This window comes from Panthera leo, chromosome B2 (genome assembly GCF_018350215.1).
Source record: "Panthera leo isolate Ple1 chromosome B2, P.leo_Ple1_pat1.1, whole genome shotgun sequence".
NCBI lineage: Eukaryota > Metazoa > Chordata > Mammalia > Carnivora > Felidae > Panthera > Panthera leo.
The window spans coordinates 26,231,076-26,251,666 of record NC_056683.1 but is presented as its reverse complement, the minus strand read 5'-3'; the positions used below and the strand labels follow the sequence as shown (position 1 = coordinate 26,251,666).

The 20,591-nt window shown below is 40.4% G+C and overlaps 1 protein-coding gene across 3 annotated transcripts in view; it reads right to left on the bottom strand.

The window, feature by feature from the left end:
• The window catches only part of GMDS (GDP-mannose 4,6-dehydratase), a 623,719-nt gene extending 604,084 nt beyond the window's left edge, over positions 1 to 19,635 (bottom strand). Inside the window, exons 1-2 of one of the 3 annotated variants that reach the window (XM_042938090.1) lie at positions 19,396 to 19,467; positions 17,311 to 17,371 (exon numbers count right to left, since the gene is read on the bottom strand). In XM_042938090.1, coding sequence (XP_042794024.1) covers positions 17,311 to 17,328 — 18 coding nt within the window. In that variant the 5' untranslated portion in view covers positions 17,329 to 17,371; positions 19,396 to 19,467. Of the gene's footprint in view, positions 1 to 17,310; positions 17,372 to 18,583; positions 19,215 to 19,395 lie in introns of those variants that run through there. The other 2 variants (XM_042938088.1, XM_042938089.1) reach the window with 2 other exon arrangements.
• Positions 19,636 to 20,591: the final 956 nt, after the last annotated feature.

Below are 20,591 nucleotides of genomic sequence, written 5' to 3'. Positions count from 1 at the left end.
CGAGCCCTGCATCAGGCTCTGTGCTGACAGCTAGGAGCCTGGAGCCTGCTTCAGATTATGTCTCCCTCTCTCTCTGCCCCTCCCCCACTCACATTCTGCCCCTCTCTCTCTCTCTCTCCCAAAAATAAACATTAAGAAAAAATAAATAAAAATATGTACAAATAAATGATAAACAACAAATATAAACATACAGTTTATGAAAGGAATACTGGAAAACCAAGTGATTTTGTGAAAAGTTACAAAAAGACAGTACTCTTCCAAGGAACAGAGTAAATCATATTAAAATAATAGGGTTTTTCTTTTTTCCATAACATTGTGTTAAGTGAAATTTGTGAATAAGTGAAGTTTGCCTTTAACAAGTATCTTTTTTTTTTTTTAATATAACTTATTGTCAAGTTGGCTAACATACAGTGTATACAGTATGCTTTTAGTTTTGGGGGTAGATTCCCATGATTCATCACTTACATACATTACCGACTGTTCATCCCAACAAGTGCCCTCCTCAATGCCCATCACCCATTTTTCCCTCTCCCACGTGAGCCCCCATAAAACCTCAGTTTGTTCTCTGTATTTAAGAATCTCTTACGATTTGCCTCCCTCTCTGTTGAAACTATTTTTTTCCCCTCCAGTCCCCCATGGTCTTCTGTTAAGTGTCTCAAGTTCTACATATGAGTGAAACTATATGATATCTGTCTTTCTCTGACTTATTTCACTTAGCATAATACCCTCCAGTTCCAACCACGTTGCTGCAAATGACAGAATTTCATTCTTTCTCATTGCCAAGTAGTATTCCATTGTATGTATAAACCACATCATTTTTAACCACCCATCAGTTGACGGACATTTGGGCTCCTTCCATAATTTGGGTGTTGTTGAAAGCGCTGCTATGAACACTGGAGTACATGTGCCCCATGAGTCAGCACTCCTGTATCCTTTGGATAAATTCCTAGTAGTGCTATTGCTGGGTCATAGGGTACTTCTATTTTTACATTTTTGAGGAACCTCCACACTCCTTTTCCAGAGCAGCTACACTAGTTTGCTTTCCCACCAACAATATAAGAGGGTTCCCATTTCTCCACATCCTCACCAGCATCTGTTCTTTTCTGAGTTGTTAATTTTAGCCACTCTGACCAATGTGAGGTGGTATCTCAATGTGGTTTTGATTTGTATTTCCCTGATGATGAGTGACATTGAGCATCTTTTCATGTGTCTGTAGGCCATCTGGATGGCTTCTTTGGAAAAGTGTCTATTCATGCCTTCTGCCCATTTTTTCACTGGATTATTTGTTTTTTGGGTGTTGAGTTTGGTAAGTTCCTTACAGTTTTTGAATACTAACCCTTTATCCAATATGTCATTTGCACATATCTTTTCCCATTCCATCAGCTGCCTTTTAGTTTTGTTGATTGTTTCCTTTGCAGTGCAGAAGCTTTTTATCTTGATGAGGTCCCAATAGTTCATTTTTGCTTTTATTTTCCTTGACTTCAGAGATGTGTTGAGCAAGAAATTCCTGTGGCTGAGGTAAAAGAGATTGTTGCCTGCTTTCTCCTCTAGGGTTTTGATGGTTTCCTGTCTCACATTTAGGTCTTTTATCCATTTTGAATTTATTTATGTATATGATGTAACAAAGTAGTCTAGTTTCATTCTTCTGCATGTTGCTGTCCAGCTCTCCCAGCACCATTTGCTAAAGAGATTATCTTCTTTCCATTGGATACTCTTTCCTGCTTTGTCAAAGATTAGTTGGCCATACATTTGTGGGTCCAATTCTGGGTTCTCTACTCTATTCCATTGATCTATGTGTCTGTTTTTATGCCAGTATCATACTGTCTTGATGATTACAGCTTTGTAGTAAAGGCTTAAGTCCAGGATTGTGATGGCTGCTTTGGTTTTCTTTTTCTTTCTTTCTTTCTTTCTTTCTTTCTTTCTTTCTTTCTTTTAGAGGGTAGCAAGTTAATGGTATAGAAGGGGCAGCACTAAGGGTCAAGGAAGTTTGCTGGCCCCAAAACTTCACCCTGGGATATGTAAACTGTGGAAATATAGACAACCTCTTCTCAAAAGAGCTACAGGTGAAGTGGTGTCCTCAGTGTAGAGCCAGGTTTGAAGATTAAGATTATATGGCAAAAAGGGAAGGTCCTTGGCTCCACATAGTGGGCATCTGACGAAATATTAGTTGTCTTTAAACATTCACTTAAACATTTGTATGTACTTGCTCTGCACCCCTCTCCCCCAATCTCTTTATTCAGAAGAGACCAGAACTAGGTAAAGGGATGGGATCAGGTGGCTGGAAGCAGCATGGCTCTTCACAAGTGTTCAAGGGACTGCCTCCTCTAGGCCCAGGGAGAGCTTGTACCATGACTTTCCCAACCTTCATCAGCAAAGCTGAGAGGAGCCCAAAAAATGAGGGCCATTCTCCCCCATGCACAGGGCACATCATCCCCTAAGAGAGATTTACTTCTCCCACCAATGAACATTAATCAAGAGCCTTACAAGTGCCAGGCACCAGTGACACAAACACGAGAGAGATACACTCCCAACTACACGGAGGGTGCCGGGCCACATTCTCTGTCAATGCCAGCATCCGTAGATTTCACAATGATCAGACTTTTCCAAGTTCTCCTCACACTTTTAGCTGAGGTAAAATGTCAGAATTAGGTGTGCAGCCAGTATGGAGATCCTTCAGGTCTTCGCCTCCTGGGCTCCAGATTTCCCAAACCACACTCCCCAATTGGTTTTCTTTTTCAGCATTACTTTGGCTATTCAGGGTCTTTTGTAGTTCCATACAAATTTTAAGATTATTCTAGTTTCAAGAAGAATGCTGATGCAATTTTGATTGGGATTGTATCGAATGTAGATTGCTTTGGATAGTGTTGACATTTTGACAATATTTGTTGTTCCAATCCACGAGCATGGAGTATTTTTCCATTTCTTTGTGTCTTCTTCCATTTCCTTTGTAAGTTTTCTATAGTTTTCAGCATACAGATCTTTTACATCTTTGGTTAGGTTTATTCCTAGGTATTTTATGGTTCTTGGTGCAATTGTGAATGGGATCCATTTCTTATTTCTCTTTCTGTTGTTTCATTACTGGTGTATAGAAATGCAACAGATTTCTGTATATTGATTTTGTATCCTGCAACTTTGCTGAATTCATGTATCAGTTCTAGCAGTTTTTTGATGGAGTCTTTCAGGCTTTCCATGTAGAGTATCATGTCATCTGTGAAAAGTGAAAGTTTGACTTCTTTGCCAATTCAGATGCCTTTTATTTCATTTTGTTGTCTGATTGCTGAAGCCAGGATTTCCAACACTATGTTAACAAAATGGTGAGAGTGGACATCCCCGTCGTGTTCCTGATCTCAGGGAGAAAGCTCTCAGTTTTTCCCCATTGAGGAGGATATTAACTCTGGGCTTTTCATATATGGCTTTTATGTTTAGTTATGTTCATTCTATCCCAACTTTCTCGAGGGTTTTTATTAAGAAAGGATACCGGGGGCGCCTGGGTGGCTCAGTCGGTTAAGTGGCCAACTTCAGCTCAGGTCATGATCTCGCGGTCCGTGAGTTCAAGCCCCGCGTCGGGCTCTGTGCTGACAGCTCAGAGCCTGGAGCCTGTTTCAAATTCTGTGTCTCCCTCTCTCTCTCTGACCCTCCCCTGTTCATGCTCTGTCTCTCTCTGTCTCAAAAATAAATAAACGTTAAAAAAAATTAAAAAAAATAAAAAAGAAAAGATACCGTATTTTGTCAAATGCTTTTTCTGCATCTATTGACAGGATCATATGGTTCTTATCCTTTCTTCTATTAATGTGATGTATCACATTGATTGATTGATTGATTGATTGATTTGTGGATATTGGACCAGCCCTGCAGCCCAGGAATGAATCCCACTTGGTCATGGTGAATAATTATTTTAATATACTGTTGAATTCGATTTGCTAGTATCTTGTTGAGAATTTTTACATCCATGTTAATCAGGGATATTGGCCTGCAATGCTCCTTTTTAGTGGAATCTGGTTTGGGATTCCACTGGTTTGGGAATCAAGGTAATGTTGGTTTGGGAATCAAGGTAATGTTGGCTTCACAGAATGAGTCTGGAAACTTTACTTCCATTTCTATTTTTTGGAACAGCTTGAGAAGGATAGGTATTAACTCTGCTTTAAATGTCTGGTAGAATTCCCCTTCCTCTAAGTTTACTGTTAGATTCTGTATTTGGGATTTTTCTTATTTCTTGAGATAGGCCTGTATTGCAATGTATTTTCCTCTTAGGATTGCCTTTGCTGCATCCCAAAGGGCTTGGATTGTTGTCCTTTCATTTTCATTTGTTTCCATATATTTTTTAATTTCTTAATTGCCTGGTTGACCCATTCATTCTTTAGTAGGATGTTCATTAACCTCCATGCTTTTAGAGGTTTTCCAAACTTTTTCTTGTGGTTGATTTCAAGTTTCATAGCATTGTTATCTGAAAATATGCATGGTATAATCTCAATTCTTGTATATTTATTGAGGGCTGTTTTGTGCCCCAGTATGTGATCTATCTTGGGTAATGTTCTATGTGCACTCAAAAAGAATGTGTATTCCACTGCTTTTGGATGAAAAGTTCTGAATATATATGTCAAATCCATCTGGTCCAGTGTGTCATTCAGAGCCATTGTTTCTCTATTGATTTTCTGCCTAGATGATCTTTCCATTGCTTTAAGTGAAGTATTAAAGTCCCCAGCAATTACCATATTCCTTTCAGTAAGATTGCTTATGTTTGTGATTAATTGATTTATATATTTGGATACTTCCGAATTGGGGGCATAAACCTTTATAACTGTTAGTTCTTGGTGGACAGACCCCATAATTATGATATAATGCTCTTCTTCATCTCTTGTTACAGACTTTAGTTTAAAATCTAGTTTTTCTGATATAAGTATGGCTATTCCAGCTTTCTTTTAACTTCCAGTATCATGATAGATGCTTCTCCATCCCCTCAGTTTCAATCTGAAGGTGTTCTCAGATTTAAAATGGATTTCTTGTAGACAACATATTAATGGGTCTTGTTTTCTTATATATTCTGATACCCTATGTCTTTTGATTGGAGCATTTAGTACATTTACATTCAGCGTGATTATTGAAAGATATGGATTTGGTGTCATTGTGTTATCTGTAGGTTTCCTTCTTGTGGCGATTTCTCTGGTCCTTTGTCATCTTTGCAGCATTCCACTCACAGTGTCCCCCATTGGATCTCTTGTAGGGCTGGTTTAGTGGTCATGAACTCCTTCAGTTTTTGCCTGGGAAAGCCTTTATCTCTCTTTCTATTCTGAATGACAGCTTTGCTGGATAAAGAATTCTTGGCTGCATATTTTTCCTTTTCAGCACATTGAATATTTCCTGCCACTCCCTCTGGCCTGCCAATTTTCAGTGGACAGGTCTGCTACTACCCTTATGTGTCTACCATTCTGGGTTAAGGCCTGTTTGTCCCTAGCTGCTTCTTTCAGAACTCTCTCTTTATCTTTGTATTTTGCCAGTTTCACTACGATATGCCAGGGAGAAAATCTATTCCTGTTAGATCTGAAGGGAGTTCTCTGTGCCTCCTGAATTTGGATGTCTGCTTCCTTCCCCAGATTAGGGAAGTTCTCAGCTATAATTTGTTCAGGTAAAACTTCTGCCCCTTTCTCCCTCTCTTCTTCTTCTGGATCTCCTATGATATGGACATTATTACGTTTCATTGAATCACTTAGTTCTCTAATTCTCTCCTCATGGTCTAGTATTTTCTTATGTCTCTTTCTTGGCCTCATCATTTTCCATAATTTTATCTTCTATTTCACTTAATCTCCCCTCTGCCTTTTCCATCCTTGCTGTCCCTGCATCTAGTTTATTTTGTAGCCCATTTGCAGCATTGAACTCGTTGTGACTTTTTAGTTCTTTGATCTCCCCAGCAATAGATTCTCTGCTATCTTATTTTTTTCAAGCCCAGTGATTAATCTTATGACTATTTTTCTAAAATCTTGATCAGATATATTGTTTACATATGTTTTGAGCAATTCTCTGTCATTTCTTCCTGGAATTTCTTTTAAGGATAATTATTCCATTTCGTTATTTTGACTAGTTTTCTGTCCCTTATGTGTTTTAATAGCTTGTTATGTGTCCTGCACCTGTGAGCACTACTGTATTGAAAAGGAGTCATATGCTGTCCAGCGCCCAGCCCTTCAGAAGGTGTTTCTGGAGTGTGTTATGTGCTCTCTGTTGTTGTGACTCTGGTTGCTTTATCTCCCTACTTGTAGTGGTGGTTTCGACCTTTCACCAGGTGTTCTCTGATTTGTTTGCTGAAGTAACCCTAGAAAAAAAATTTTTTATAAAGGGGGTGGAGGGGTGGTGGTGGAAGAAGCCATATCCCTACCAAAGAGAGCAATGACAGGGGTGGTAAAAAAGAAAAGAAAGAAAAGAAAAGAAAAGAAAAGAAAAGAAAAGAAAAGAAAAGTGACCAGGCAGAGAAACTATATAGCTTAATCCAGAGAGAGAGAGAGAGAGAGAGAGAGAGAGGAAACTAAAGAAGAAGGAGATACAGAAGAGGTGTAAAAAGAATAGATTAAATATGTCTGCTTAAACAAACCAACAACCAGAATAACGAGACTAGAGAATAGGAGGAAGAGAAAAAAAAAAAAAAAAATACACACACACACACACACACACACACACACACACACACACACAATAAGAATTGACCAAGAATTAAATCAGAAAATGCAAAACTGCTGGTGCCTTGGAACCCGTGCCTGCACTGGTCTGGAGGAAGGACTGTTTGGTTCCATCAGTGTCAATATTCCTCTGGTAGATACACAGTTACCAGACACAGAGGGGCATAGTTTGGTATAGGTGAGTGTCACCTTGTCCGTTCCCTGAAGCCCTACCTTGTTGGTGATAGGGAGAAAAATGGCCATACCCTAGTCTCTCCTCCCTGTGTGCATGTCCCAAACCACTCTGTTTAGGCCATCCTTGCAGTGCAGTGCAGGCACCAGCAAGGCATTTGTCCTGCTCCAGTCTCCCTCACCTGCCAGGTGCTCAGCTGGGATTCATACCCCACGTCTTAAAGGATCCTGATCCACACTTCCAGTTCCTCTGGCAAGTGCCGTTCCACCTCACCAATAAATGGCCTCTGGCTGGCGGGCACAGGCAGTCTTTGTCTCCCATTCCAGACTGCACCTCTGAGCTACTTACCGGGGCTGGCTCCCCTCCTCCCCAGGTGCACAAACAGGTCAGCGGCCCCAGTTCAGAGAAAGGCCTGCAGTCAGAAATTGATTTAACCATTCTTCACTGAATATAAGACTATTCAAAAGAGTTCTATGTCAAAAAGAAGAATACAGTAGTATATGAGCTTAGGCAGCTCAGCTTTCCACAAGAAGGCCTCACAATTAACCCTGTTAATACAACAGCATTTATAACCAGAAATTTCCAAGGAAGAGATGCTCAATCAATAAATCTACTGAATTAATGATACTTTAGAGAATTTTTAATTTGAGAGAGAGACAGCACGCACACGCATGTGTGAGTGGGGAGGGGCAGAGAGAGAGAGAAAGAGAGAATCCCAAGCAGGCTCCACACAGTCAGCACAGAGCCCGATGCAGGGTTCAAACCCATGAACTGCGAGATCATGACCTGAGCCAAAACCAAGAATCCGACACTTAACCAACCCAGCCACCCAGGTGCCCCAATGATACTTTAGAGCATTTTTATTTAAGAAAGGATCTTCATGTGATTCTGTGACTTATTTATTACTATCATACTACTTAACATGCTGTAAAATTGATTGTTGCTCACCAGACTATCAGCTTCTTAAAGACAAAATCATATTCATCTTGCTGGTGCCTATATCTCCAATACCTACTTCAACACAGAATAAATCTCAGCAAATATTTACTGAATGAATAAAACCTCAACTATTAAATGCTAAGCTCAAAATATATATAATAAATAACAGGAATTTAAAAATCCATTCTCATAAAAAAACCACTTAATTAGGTATAACCTAAAAAGGACAGCTCAGATTTTTCACTTTAACCTTACAAATTCCTATTTATTTATTTTTGGAAGGAGAGAGAGAAAGAGAGAGGTACAGAGGGAGAGAGACAATCCCAAGCAGGTTCTTTCTGGATGATGTGGGACTCTGCCCTCCAATGCAGGGCTCAAACTCACGAACTATGAGATCATGACCTGAGTTGAAATCAGGAGCTGGACACTTAACTCACTGAACCACCTTTAGGGTTCAATCCTAAAGTCATAGCACTTTACACTCTGAATAGACTTGAGAGATGACCAAAGCATCTTTGCAATAAGGATTAAGAAACAGGCTCAGAAAAAATTAAGGCTATAAAATAAAGGTGGTGTTAAAACCCAGCTTCTGATTCTCAGTTCCATGTTCTTTCCTCAGGTAATCAGTTACATGTAAAGACTAAAAAACGTTTCCACCACATAACAATCTTTCATCAAAGTAGGAAAGCACTCAACACATCTTTCTCATTTCCAATATGCCAACCTTTCATTCCAGGACCACAATCACAGTAAGGAAGATTCAGAGTGCAGTCCACTGCCTGCAATCCTCTTATACAGGAAGATAAGACTGTCTCCCAGATCTGCTTATATAATCAGTCTGTAAGACTTAGTGATGTCAAATCTCCTCACTTCCAGTACTTTACAGCCTTGTGGTTGATTCCAAATGTTATGGAACTTTCTGCCACTGATAATAGACTCGTACAAAGCAAAGCTAAATATTAATACACTCTTCATTCCACTTTCTTTCCTTAAATTCAAGAAATCTTTTATTATCTTCTTAACACTGTGAAGAGAAGGTACATTCTAATAATGGGGCAAAAGTCCCTATTATGTGCAAGAATTATTTTCTACTTGGTAGAATTACTCTTTTAACCCAACAGCAAAGGTTAAAACTTGCCCAAAGCCATGCAGCTCATAAGCAACTAATCAGTAATTCAAACCCAAGTTGGGCTAAAAATCTAACTCATTCTCTTCCACTTGCTCCAAGACAGAGCCCCAGCCTGCAGAGAGTTTACAAGATTAGTCATCAATACAGGTCCTCCAAAGAACTAAGATATGACCCACATGACACAGCTAATAAAATAAAAGGTATCTAATGTAGTGAGTGGTTAGTGCAGGCTTATTTTACTACTATAATCCACCTTTCCACAACTGCAAAAAACTCTTAAATATGCTTTGTTTTTCAAATCTGATATACAATTTATGTATCTCTCCTTGGAATTTATATGTTGATACCAATTACAAACTTAATAGAAAAAAAATAATGGGATTTACATTTCAGATGTCACTCTGAAAAAAATGACTGGACCCACTTTTGGATAATATATTTAACTTCTGTATTCATTGGGGATAATAAGAAAACTGCATCATAGGAGTGCTCTGTTGTTTCAGTAATAAATATAATAACTTTGAACAGTGCCTGGCAGAAAGTAAATGTGCAATATGTGCTAATTATTATAATTACCATAATTATCAACACCATCTAGAACATCATCAATGTTATAAGGATGGTCATTTTTGTCGTTTTGTTCACTGTTATATCCCTAGTGCTTGACACATATTTGGCACTCAAACATTTGATGAATGCATTAATTACGACTAACAATACTTCTATTACTAAACAGATTCACACCAAAATGTAATTGCCTCTGGGAGGAGAGATAAATGAAGCATGAAAAAAATTACTGCCTGGAAATTTAGAAGAGGTATGAAATAGGAGAATTGCTAGTAGCCCAAATGCAATGCTATTGGAAGAGAGAAGAGGGGAGGCTACTCTCAAGTCAAGGAAGCATCTCTTCAGATTAAACTAACTCACCAGAAGAAACATCAAATCAAAAGTACTTGCTAAGATCATTTTGCAGGCAAAACTATTTTCAGGCTTAGACCATGTTTGTTCATAACAGGCTACAAGAATCTAGAAGACTTCTGAGTCTAAGGAAAATCTAATCTGGACCTTGACATCAAGGACAAACCCCAGTTTATAGAAACAAAAAGTAGCATTAGAGAAAGAAAAAAAAATGTATCTAAGGGCACAACAAGTGAACTGGGAGCTGTAACTCTCTGATCCATGTGCAGGTAGAAGAATCCTTGGGAACAATTTGTAGCAGCCGCACAAGCAAGCATCTCAGCCTCTCACCTGCCTCTCTCCACCACACTGAAAACTCAGACCATCAGAGCTTATGTATAAGCTCTCCAGCCACAATTTTCATCCAGACAGCCCATCACCCACACAGTAGCCCCAGAGACCTACCTGTTTCTGAGGATCCTATTAATTGACTACTGGCTCCTGGCTCTCCCCTGGAAGAGGAAGGTTCATGAGCAGGGAGAAGTATTTTAATCTCTTACTGTAAAAATCCCCTAGAGTACTGAAAAGAACACTGGGGAAATGAGCCACAAGAACCCTTCAAAAGGACTCAGAGAACATAGTGCTCGACCTCCATTTCCCTACCCCCCTTCCATACTTCCACTAAGACACACACACACTGCTAATGTTAACATCACCTAAGGAGCATGGTAAGACACCAATCAAATTATATAGCAGCCTTTAAAAACAAGTTGAGAGCAGTGAACTTCTGCAGTTAATTGACAAACTGCCCCAACAGAGCTAGTCTGATAATGCAGGAAAGAAGGTCCTGAGGGAAAAAAACTAGTGCATTAAGGGTTCTTAGGTCATTTTGAAATTCTCCAAGTCTCGGTTTCCTTGTTTAATACAAGGTGGACAGTAAAAATTCATACCACCTGGGGTTAAAAGAGATAATCTGTAAAGATGCCTGGTACATTGTATGGCACACAGTAATCATTCTATCAATGTCAGTAATTTTTTTCTGTACCCTATCCCCAATAATTATCTACTAAATATCCAGAAGGCAAACATTTTGCCTCACTCCTTAAACCTGATTCTTTACATAGAATCACAACCATATAATTCTTCTTTAGTGGTAACTTCTGTCTCACAAAAGTTCAGGAAAGGCTGCTTCAACAGGCAAGTTGAGAACTCTACACCTTAAAGAGCCGTTGAGGATCACAAAGACACTTAAGTGTACTTTCAGTTCATCCAGAAATCAAGTCAGTAACTAATAAAAGCCACTCTCATTTCAGCCTTGGAGTCCAGAGGCCAAACATGGAGATGTGCAGCACTGGGTTTTCCCATGTCATGAGTAGATAAGGTAGAACTAGGTTTGGAGGCACTGACCAGCTCAGGACAGCATATGACCTTGAATGAATAGTGAATGTCTAAGGTCTCTAAAGAATGTGTTGTCCAACATAAAAAGATGTCCAACATCACTAATCATCAGGGAAATGCAAATCAAAACCACAATGAGATATCTCTTTACACCTGTCAGAATGGCTAGAATCAAAAAGACAAGAAATAGCAAGTGTTGGTGAGGATGTGGAGAAAAAAGAAGCCTTATGCACTGTTGGTGTAAATGTAAATTGATACAGCCACTGTGGAAAACAGCATGAAGGTTCTTCAAAATAGAAATAGCATATGATCCAATAATTCCACTACTGGGTACTTACCCAAAGAAAACAAAGACACTAATTTGAAAAGATATGTGCACCCCTATGTTTATTGCAGCATTATTGACAATAGCCAAGATATGGAAGCAACCTAGTGTCCATGGAGGACACTAGTATCCTAGTGTCCTAGTGGATAAGGAAGATGTAGTACATACATACATACACACACACAGGAATATTATACAGCCATTAAAAAGGATAAGAACTTACCATTTGTGACAATATGGGTGGACCTATAGAGTATAATGCTAAGTGAAAGAAGTCAGACTGAGAAAGACAAATTCCATATGATTTCACTCATATGTGGAATCTAAAAAAACAGAACAAATGAATAAACAAACAAAAAGCAGAATCAGATCTGTAGATACAGAAAACTAATTGATGATTGCTAGAGGGAAGGAGGTGGGAGAATGGGCAAAATGGGTGAAGGAGAGTGGGACATACAGGCTTCCAGTTATGAAGTAAGTAACCCACAGGAATAAAAGGCACAGCACAGGGAATACAGTCAATGGTACTGTAATAGTGTTGTATGGTGACAGATGGTAGTTACACTTGAGGTCAACATAGCATAAAGTATAGACAAGTTTAATCACTATGTTATACACCTGAAACTAATGTAACATTGCGTGTCAATTATATTCAAATAAAAAAATTGAAAGAATGTGTTGTCTAAAGTTAACCTTTCTTTATTTAGTCCCTATAATCTTGTTAATTTTCCTTTATAGATCCCATACTAAAGATTCCTATTTAATTACCCTAAGCCTCACAATTTTTGCAGAAGGAAAATATTTTGTTAATATAAGATGTTAAATGTTACATAAAGTTACCTTTACCTTACATATGACAACAGATTTGATTACTCTTCACATGTATATTTATTATTATTCAACTTTCTAGAACACTATAATATTACTACATATAGTTTCTACTCTAATATTCCTAGCTTAAAGCAGTCTCCCTTTCTTGTTAGCAGAAAACAGTGTTGATGAGTCCTAACATAATAGAAACACAAGAGTCCAGGGTGCTAATCAACACGAGCACTAATTTTCTGTGTGACCTGGGGAAATCACATTTTCTCAGTCTCCTTTCCTCCTCTACACAATAATGGTATTTAACTGTAGCTCTAAAATCCCAACATGTATACCACAGGAATATATTTCAAATTTAGTGGTAAATATGAATACAAAAACAGTAGGAAATCTATCACACAAAACTGGGCATGTTACCTTTTTTCCCTGAAATGAACATATTCCATGTCCTTTAAACCTTAAGTTATAATAAATCATTTCACCTCCTAAACTGCAATTTGTCAAGTATATACTATCCCAATCTGCCCAGTACCCTGACGATGTCTTGCTTCTACCCAACCAAAAAGGAATACATCATTAACATTTTATTCTTATTTCTACAATCATCTGCAATTTCCAGGCAAGTCTTCTGCAAGACAATAAACAACAGTAACTAAAGATTAATTTAATTAACTTAATTTTGAGTACCTCACAGGGGATAAATGACTAAGACACTTTTTTCCTATTCTCAAGGAGTCGCAATCTTGTAAAGACATAGCATGCATGCTGTCACTCCCTCTCCCAGGCAGACATCACTAACCAATCATGGGCCTCTCCCCTGCACTGGAAAAAGCCTTGGCTCCATGATTCCATGTAGCCATTACCAATCAAATGGGCTAGTTTTAACAGACATTATCACATTTCACTAAATCTCCCTAGAGGAGAAAGCAGGAAAAAACCTCTCTGACCTCAGCCACAGCAATTTCTTACTTGACATATTTCCAAAGGCAAGGGAATTAAAAGCAAAAATGAACTACTGGGACCTCATCAAGATAAAAAGCTTCTGCACTGCAAAGAAAACAATCAACAAAACTAAAAGGCAACCAACGGAATGGGAAAAGATATTTGCAAATGACATATCGGACAAAGGGATAGTATCCAAATCTATAAAGAACTCCCCAAACTCCACACCCAAAAAAATAATAATCCAGTGAAAAAATGGGCAGAAAACATGAATAGACACTTATCTAAAGAAGACATCCAGACGGCCAACAGGCACATGAAAAGATGCTCAACATCGCTCCTCATCAGGGAAATACAAATCAAAACCACACTCAGATACCACCTCACACCAGTCAGAGTGGCTAAAATGAACAAATCAGGAGACTATAGATGCTGGAGAGGATGTGGAAAAACGGGAACCCTCTTGCACTGTTGGTGGGAATGCAAACTGGTGCAGCTGCTCTGGAAAAGTGTGGAGGTTCCTCAAAAAATTAAAAATAGATCTACCCTATGACCCAGCAATAGCACTGCTAGGGATTTACCCAAGGGATACAGGAGTGCTGATGCATAGGGGCACTTGTACCCCAATGTTTATAGCAGCACTTTCAACAATAGCAAATTATGGAAAGAGCCTAAATGTCCATCAACTGATGAATGGATAAAGAAGTTGTGGTTTATATATACAATGGAATACTACGTGGCAATGAGAAAGAATGAAATATGGCCCTTTGTAGCAACGTGGATGGAACTGGAGAGTGTTATGCTAAGTAAAATAAGTCATACAGAGAAAGACAGATACCATATGTTTTCACTCTTATGTGGATCCTAAGAAACTTAACAGAAGACCATGGGGGAGGGGAAGGAAAGTAAAAGTTAGAGAGGGAGGGAGCCAAACCATAAGAGACTCTTAAAAACTGAGAATAAACTGAAGGTTGATGGGGGAATGGGAGGGAGGGGAAGGTGGGTGAGGGGTATTGAGGAGGGCACCTGTTGGGATGAGCACTGGGTGTTGTATGTTAACCAATTTGACAATACATTTCATATTAAATAAACAAACAAATAAATAAATAAATAAATATAAAAAATAAATCTCCATCTCCATAAGTGATGTTTCTGATACCTATACTGGAATGTAGAAATTTGTGGGAAACTGAATATGCATCAGAAAGTAAAACCAAAAGAGGTAGTATCCCCTTCATCTATTATAATTCAATTGAAGCATTAATTAAAAGGAGTTAAGGAAAATTGTGGGGAGAACGGTACTTCCTGCCAATTCCCAATTATTATTTTCTAATGTGCTAAATTAACCCTTCAATGAAGAAAAGGAAGCCTGCAAAAGCCACCCGAGTCCAGGGAATTAGGTTATCCATTTAACGTGTTTTCTTTAAAGGCCAGGATTGTTTCATGGAAGCTAGAGTATGCTCAAATGAAACAAAATCGGTGAAAATAAAAAATAAGCCATAAAAAAAAAATTCTGAAACAAAATATGACTTAAAGAATCTGACCTTGATAACCCAAAGGGACCAAAAGTTTTTTTGTTGTCTTCCAAACACAGACAAGTTAACTCCTCTTGACTATTTAAAGATAAATGCTTTCTCTTCCATCTGTCATGATGCAGAAATGTGGAACCTTGAATAGGTACTTGCATAAATGTTTGGCCAGATCTAAACCACTTCCCAAAGAAAATCTAGACCAACTTACAAGTGAGAAGGACCTCACCATGTCAAATTCTTCCACTTTTAAAACACCAACATTAAACTGACAATCAACATACCTGACAAAGTAATCTACAGCTCCAACTTGCGTGCTCTCTTGGCAGGGACCAGCTTGAAATAACAGATGTTAGAAAAGTATATGTTTAAAAAAGGGAAAAATTCACAAACACTAACCATTCAATTATCTAAGTCTCTATCAAAAAAGTGTGCCTTTGTCATCCAATAGGGAGTAATAAAAGTGTCCCAGGGAGATGAGTGTCTTTTTTAAAAAACTACTATCAACCATATTGTGCATCATGTTGTTCTGTTGTTTAAAAGTTGTTTCTCTAGGGGCACCTGGATGGTTGAGTTGGTTAAGCAGCTGACTCTTGACTTCGGCTCAGGTTATGATCTCATGGTTCGTGACATCAAGCCCCACATCAGGCTCTGTACGGACAGTGCAGAGCTTACTTGGGATTCTCTCTTTCCCTCTCTCTCTGCCCCTCCCCTGCTTGTGCACATGCTCCCTCCCTCTCTCTCTCTCAAAATAAATAAACATTTTTTTTAAGTTATTTCTCTAAGAATGTAATACTAATAAAAAGTTTCACTCACCTATCATTCACCTATCACTTTGTCTTGACTATAAGGAACCTCAAAGTTGAATCTTACGTCCACCTTGACAGCAGCCACCTCTTAGTTTTGGGTTTTGGTACACTACCTCCACCTTTCTATTGCCTTCACTGCAGACTCCTGTTCTGTGGTTTTGGGGTGCTGGGGCTTTTTTTCTTTTCATTCTTTTTATGATGGTCCAATGATGTGTTTTTTTATTGATGCCACCTCAGAATCTTTTTGGAAATGAGCAAGGGTATAACTAATTTATAAGTTAAATTCCCTCTGTTATTATTGTATCTGTGCTCACTGTCCCCAAACCCTCCCCTCTCTGCACTCCTATGCATGCTGTTCACCCCAATATAGTCCCTGCTATTTCTAGCATTCAACAATACCTATATTGTTGGTACAATACCTATATTCTCCCAGAATCCTGAGGTTAGGTAAACCACTCATTTGGCCCCTAACATACTTGTACAACACTACTTTTTTCATGTGCATTGTCTTAAGTTCTTCAAAGACTGTGAAATCCCAGTGGGCAATGAGTAAATTTAAATATCTTTATACTCCCACCAGCATCAAAATAAGCATTGTACCTTGCAGACACGGAACAAAGATGTGTTGTTAATGAGAAGAGTAAGTCAACATTTTTGAAAGCCCACTAACTAAAACTATGTGGGAGATAATATGCTGAAAAGGTTTCTATCTTGAAGCAGTTCACCAACCAAAGAACCAAGATATGTAAATTACCTATAAAGCCAATGGGGAGGGTGCATATATGTAAACACAAAGAAAGTTCATGGAATGGCTGCATTTGGCAGGACTACTTGGAGTGCACAGAGGCTTTTAGGAGAGTGAAAAGGAGTACAACGTGTGAGGGCATTCAGCCACAAAATGACTCCAACGAGGTACAAAGAGACAGTATTCACACAACAGCAAGAACAGTTCCACCCATATATGTAGTAAAGAACCACAAGCACAATTAAGACAATCAATGGAGGTGAGCTTTGGGGATGACTGGTAGAGGGCCTAGAGGCAGCAATGCAAAGCCAGAGCCTGTTTTTCTTTAAGGTGATTTAATGAGGTAAAAACTTGAGAAAATGATTCACAACTACTGTATTAAGAATAGACAGGGGGGCTGAAGCTAGACTATGAAGCCCGATGATAAATACTAGAGATGATAAATAGCATACAGGGCACCATGGCTATCTGCATTCATTCTCAAGTGGGAATTTGGGACAACCCATTTAAGAGCCCATCATGGCACAATGACACGAATGCCCTAAGGGCAATGGTGTCTGCCTCATCTTCTTGAATCTGAGACTTCTTAGAGTAAAACAATCTCTCTTTCTCCCTCACTCTCTCTCTCTCTCTCTCTCTCTCACACACACACACACACACACACACACACAGAACTGTATTTTAATTGTGTGTAGCTTACCACAGAAGTGTGTTAACAAAATGGGTCTAAGCAACTTCTCAGTTCAAATCTCAGCTCTGACACTCATTGGATGTGCATTCCCAGGGAACATTCTTAACCTTACTTAGGTAGGTGTAAATTGGGAATAAAAATTGTATCTGCCCCTAAGGTAGGGATATAAAATGTTTGGCAGAGTGGCTCAGTAAGCTCTCACTGAATATTATTTTTAAAATGAATAATAACGTATAGATTTTCAGACCTCTGGTATTAACTCCATAGTCCTCTGGAGATCCTTAATACCCAGGTAGGGAGTCACTGTCCTAGAAGATAAATGCAAAGTATAGCAGGGCATTAAATTCCATTAACAAGGAATTTACATGGCAATACAGAGTTCAACATTGTGCCAGGGGCTATGGAAGCCAACACAACAACTCAACATGGAAAGGAATAATGCAGAGGGTGAATGTTGGAGGAAAGCTTAAAATGCTGGTGCTGAGAGTAAAAGGAGCCTGAAACTCAAGCAGGAGTTTAAAGTCAGAAATGAAGTGATGAACCAAAAGTGTCTGGCCAGGGCATAGCATGCTGAACACATGTATAAGAAAGACTCCCCTGTGGCAGCCTACAGGACAAACTACAGTGGGGGCCACTTCTGCTCCTCCCTTGTCACTCAGTACCAACCAGATGACTGTGTTCAAAGCTCTCAACAAGGTTTTATTTCTAACCTGCATTGATTCACAGTGTTGGTCACTCAAATTGGTATAAGCCATACCAACAGAGTTACATTAACAGCTTAACTAATTTCTTAATGATACTAAAAAAAAAAAAAAAAAAAAAAAATCTCTACCTTCAAGAGTTCATATAAGCTTAGTAAACATTTGACCTTCAGATCTAGTATAAGAAATTGGAAGAGTCCTCAGCATTAGAGAGAAAAAAAAAAGTATGTAGGCAGTGACCTGGAAGCATATGGGCCCTTGACTAATTTAATGGTTCACTTCCTCAACCTCAAATCCTTGTCCTACACACCTCTTCAACCAGTTTTCAAACAGTTGTTTACTGTAATTACCTTAAACAAAGTAAGATGCATGAATAATCAGAAACTAATCAGATATCCAGTAGTTAAAATTGTCTAATATTCTTTGACTCTACATCTGGCCAATTCCAACTTCTTTTCTAATGCTAGAGTGCTTTGTGAGAAGAGTTTGAATCCGAATTAGACACTTCTAGTTGTTTGATTTCAGCAAATCAAACCCCCATGCCTCACTTTCCACATCAGTAAAGTGAAGGTTGTAAAAAAAAAAATCCCCTTCAAAGAGTACTTGTAAAAACTAAATGAGTTAATATTAGTCAAGTGATCAATACATAATAAACACAACATTTATTAGCTATTATTATCATCTTCATTACAGAGTAATATTAGCCACTACCAGGAAATCTCCAGAAATACTATCTACAAAAATACATGAGCAAAATTATTCCATCACCAATGAATCTCACACAGCACAGCCTGGTTAGATACAGTGGTCGGGTCCTACCTGTTGCAACATCTCTAAGAGATGACTGTCAGAAACAGTCACGCTCAGTCTGCACATGTGGGTTCCAACATGCAGGACAGCTCCTCATGATTATCTCACTCAAGGAACTCCTTTTATTTGAAAATAGAACCCTAGCCTAACTTTTGGACCAGTCTGTCACATACACTTCAAATGTGTTAACATGAATCTCAGGAGTTTGTGTACTTAAAAAGGTTTTGTGAGGTGTACTCCCCAAACAAAAACATTTCCTGGTCTGTGGCCCCACGGCACTACTTTCTTTTATTTTGTCTTTTCGTCTGGAAATCTGGTTGGCGGGAACGAAAAGAGCAAGAACTCCCCTGCTTCCCAAGCATTAGCAGGTAAGTGGCCTTGGCCCTTACACGGAAATACAGCAAGTTGACTCCACACACACACACTCTCTCTCACAGAAAACCAGTCCCTTTCCCTCCTCCAGCACTAGGATCTCTAAAGAACTGAATTGGAAGTGCACCCTAGAGGGCTTGGAAAAACAAGCGCTCCAGTCGCCGGCAGGACAGGTGAGAGAGCGTAATCTTGCTCAGGTTTGAGGACCACATCCCAAGTAGAACACACGCCCCCACGCCCCCAAGGTAAGCCTAGAAGCATCCAATGTATCCAGGACACTCTCCACAAGACACATCTTGTCTCCGAGCTCTACGACAAGCCACATCGGAAACCTTCCGGGATGCCCAGAAGGCTGTTCCTGGAAACGCGGGCAGCCCCGAGCGCGGGGCAAGGCGTACATGTGCCCCGGCAGCAGCAGGCCCGGCTCAAACCCCCTCCTCGGCACTCACCTGGCCCGTGATGCCAGTGATGAGCGCCACCTTCCTGGGCTTGCCCATCTCGCCGTCCCCAGAGCCCCGAGCGCTGGGGCAGCGTACCGCCGCGTGTGCCATGTCGCTACGGGCGTGCGGCAGAAGGCTGGGCGGAGCGGAGGCCAGTGGAGCGGAGGCAGCGGCGCCTAAGGGACGTGGGGGTGTGCCCGCGCGCAAGTCTCCTCGCCCAGGCTGCAAGGAACTAGCGCACCGCGCGGCCCGCCGCCACAATCTGACAGGGGCGCTGGGGAGGCCGGGAGGGGAGGGCCGGGGGCGGGCCGAGGCGGGCCCCACTGACGGGCGGCGGGGCTGCGGCCTGGCGGGCGCCGCGTCATTCGCGTCAGCCCGCGACGCTCCCTCTGCGCCCGCGGCAGGCCCCGCCCCCCGCCGACGGCCGCAGCGCCACGCCACGCCCCCTCCGCTGCTGGCCGCGCGGGCTCCGGGGGTGGGGTGGGGCGCCGGAGGGGCGGGCTGGCCGCTGGGCTGTGTCTGCTCTGTCCGGGTGTGATAGGCAGCTTCAGGAAGGGAACTGTTACCAGGTCTTTACGCCTGGCCAGTCCCTTGGCAAGGCCTGGCGTGGAGAGGTCGGGCCGTCAGTGGCCTAGACTTCACCATCTTACCCTCCTTGGAACCCCTATCTCTTGTCCTCCGCCCCTCTGAATCTCCCAGGAATGCTAATAGTTCCAGAGGATGCTGAGAGAAAGGATGGACTGACCTTTAAGTAAGGAGAAAGCCTTGAATTCCAAATCTAGGCGTCACAGGGCCTGGGGCCATTAGCTCTGATAAATAATTTATGAAAACCTGTTGCAATGCCTTTTGATGAGTTTGTTTTTATGTGTACTGAAAGCACTAGTGTTACAAGGACCCTAAATGGTGTCACAGATGTGAGTTAAGACTAACCTCACCTGTATCCTGGCTTTCTGGCTCTTCTCATATTTCCCTGAAGCTTGGAACCAGGCACAAAGTTCCAAGTAACTGGATTCAAAGTATTCTAGTTCAGAGGTCTGGCAGAGTACAAGTAAGTCTGGCCTCACTCATGTGCAACTTAAGGAAATGTTGAAAAGACTGCAAGGTCCTATAAACCTAGACATGGCCAATTTCAAAAAAATAACAATTCAAATGCAAGGTGGGGTCCTAGCTTGATGTCTGCTGAATTGGCTTCCATATGGCAGCCG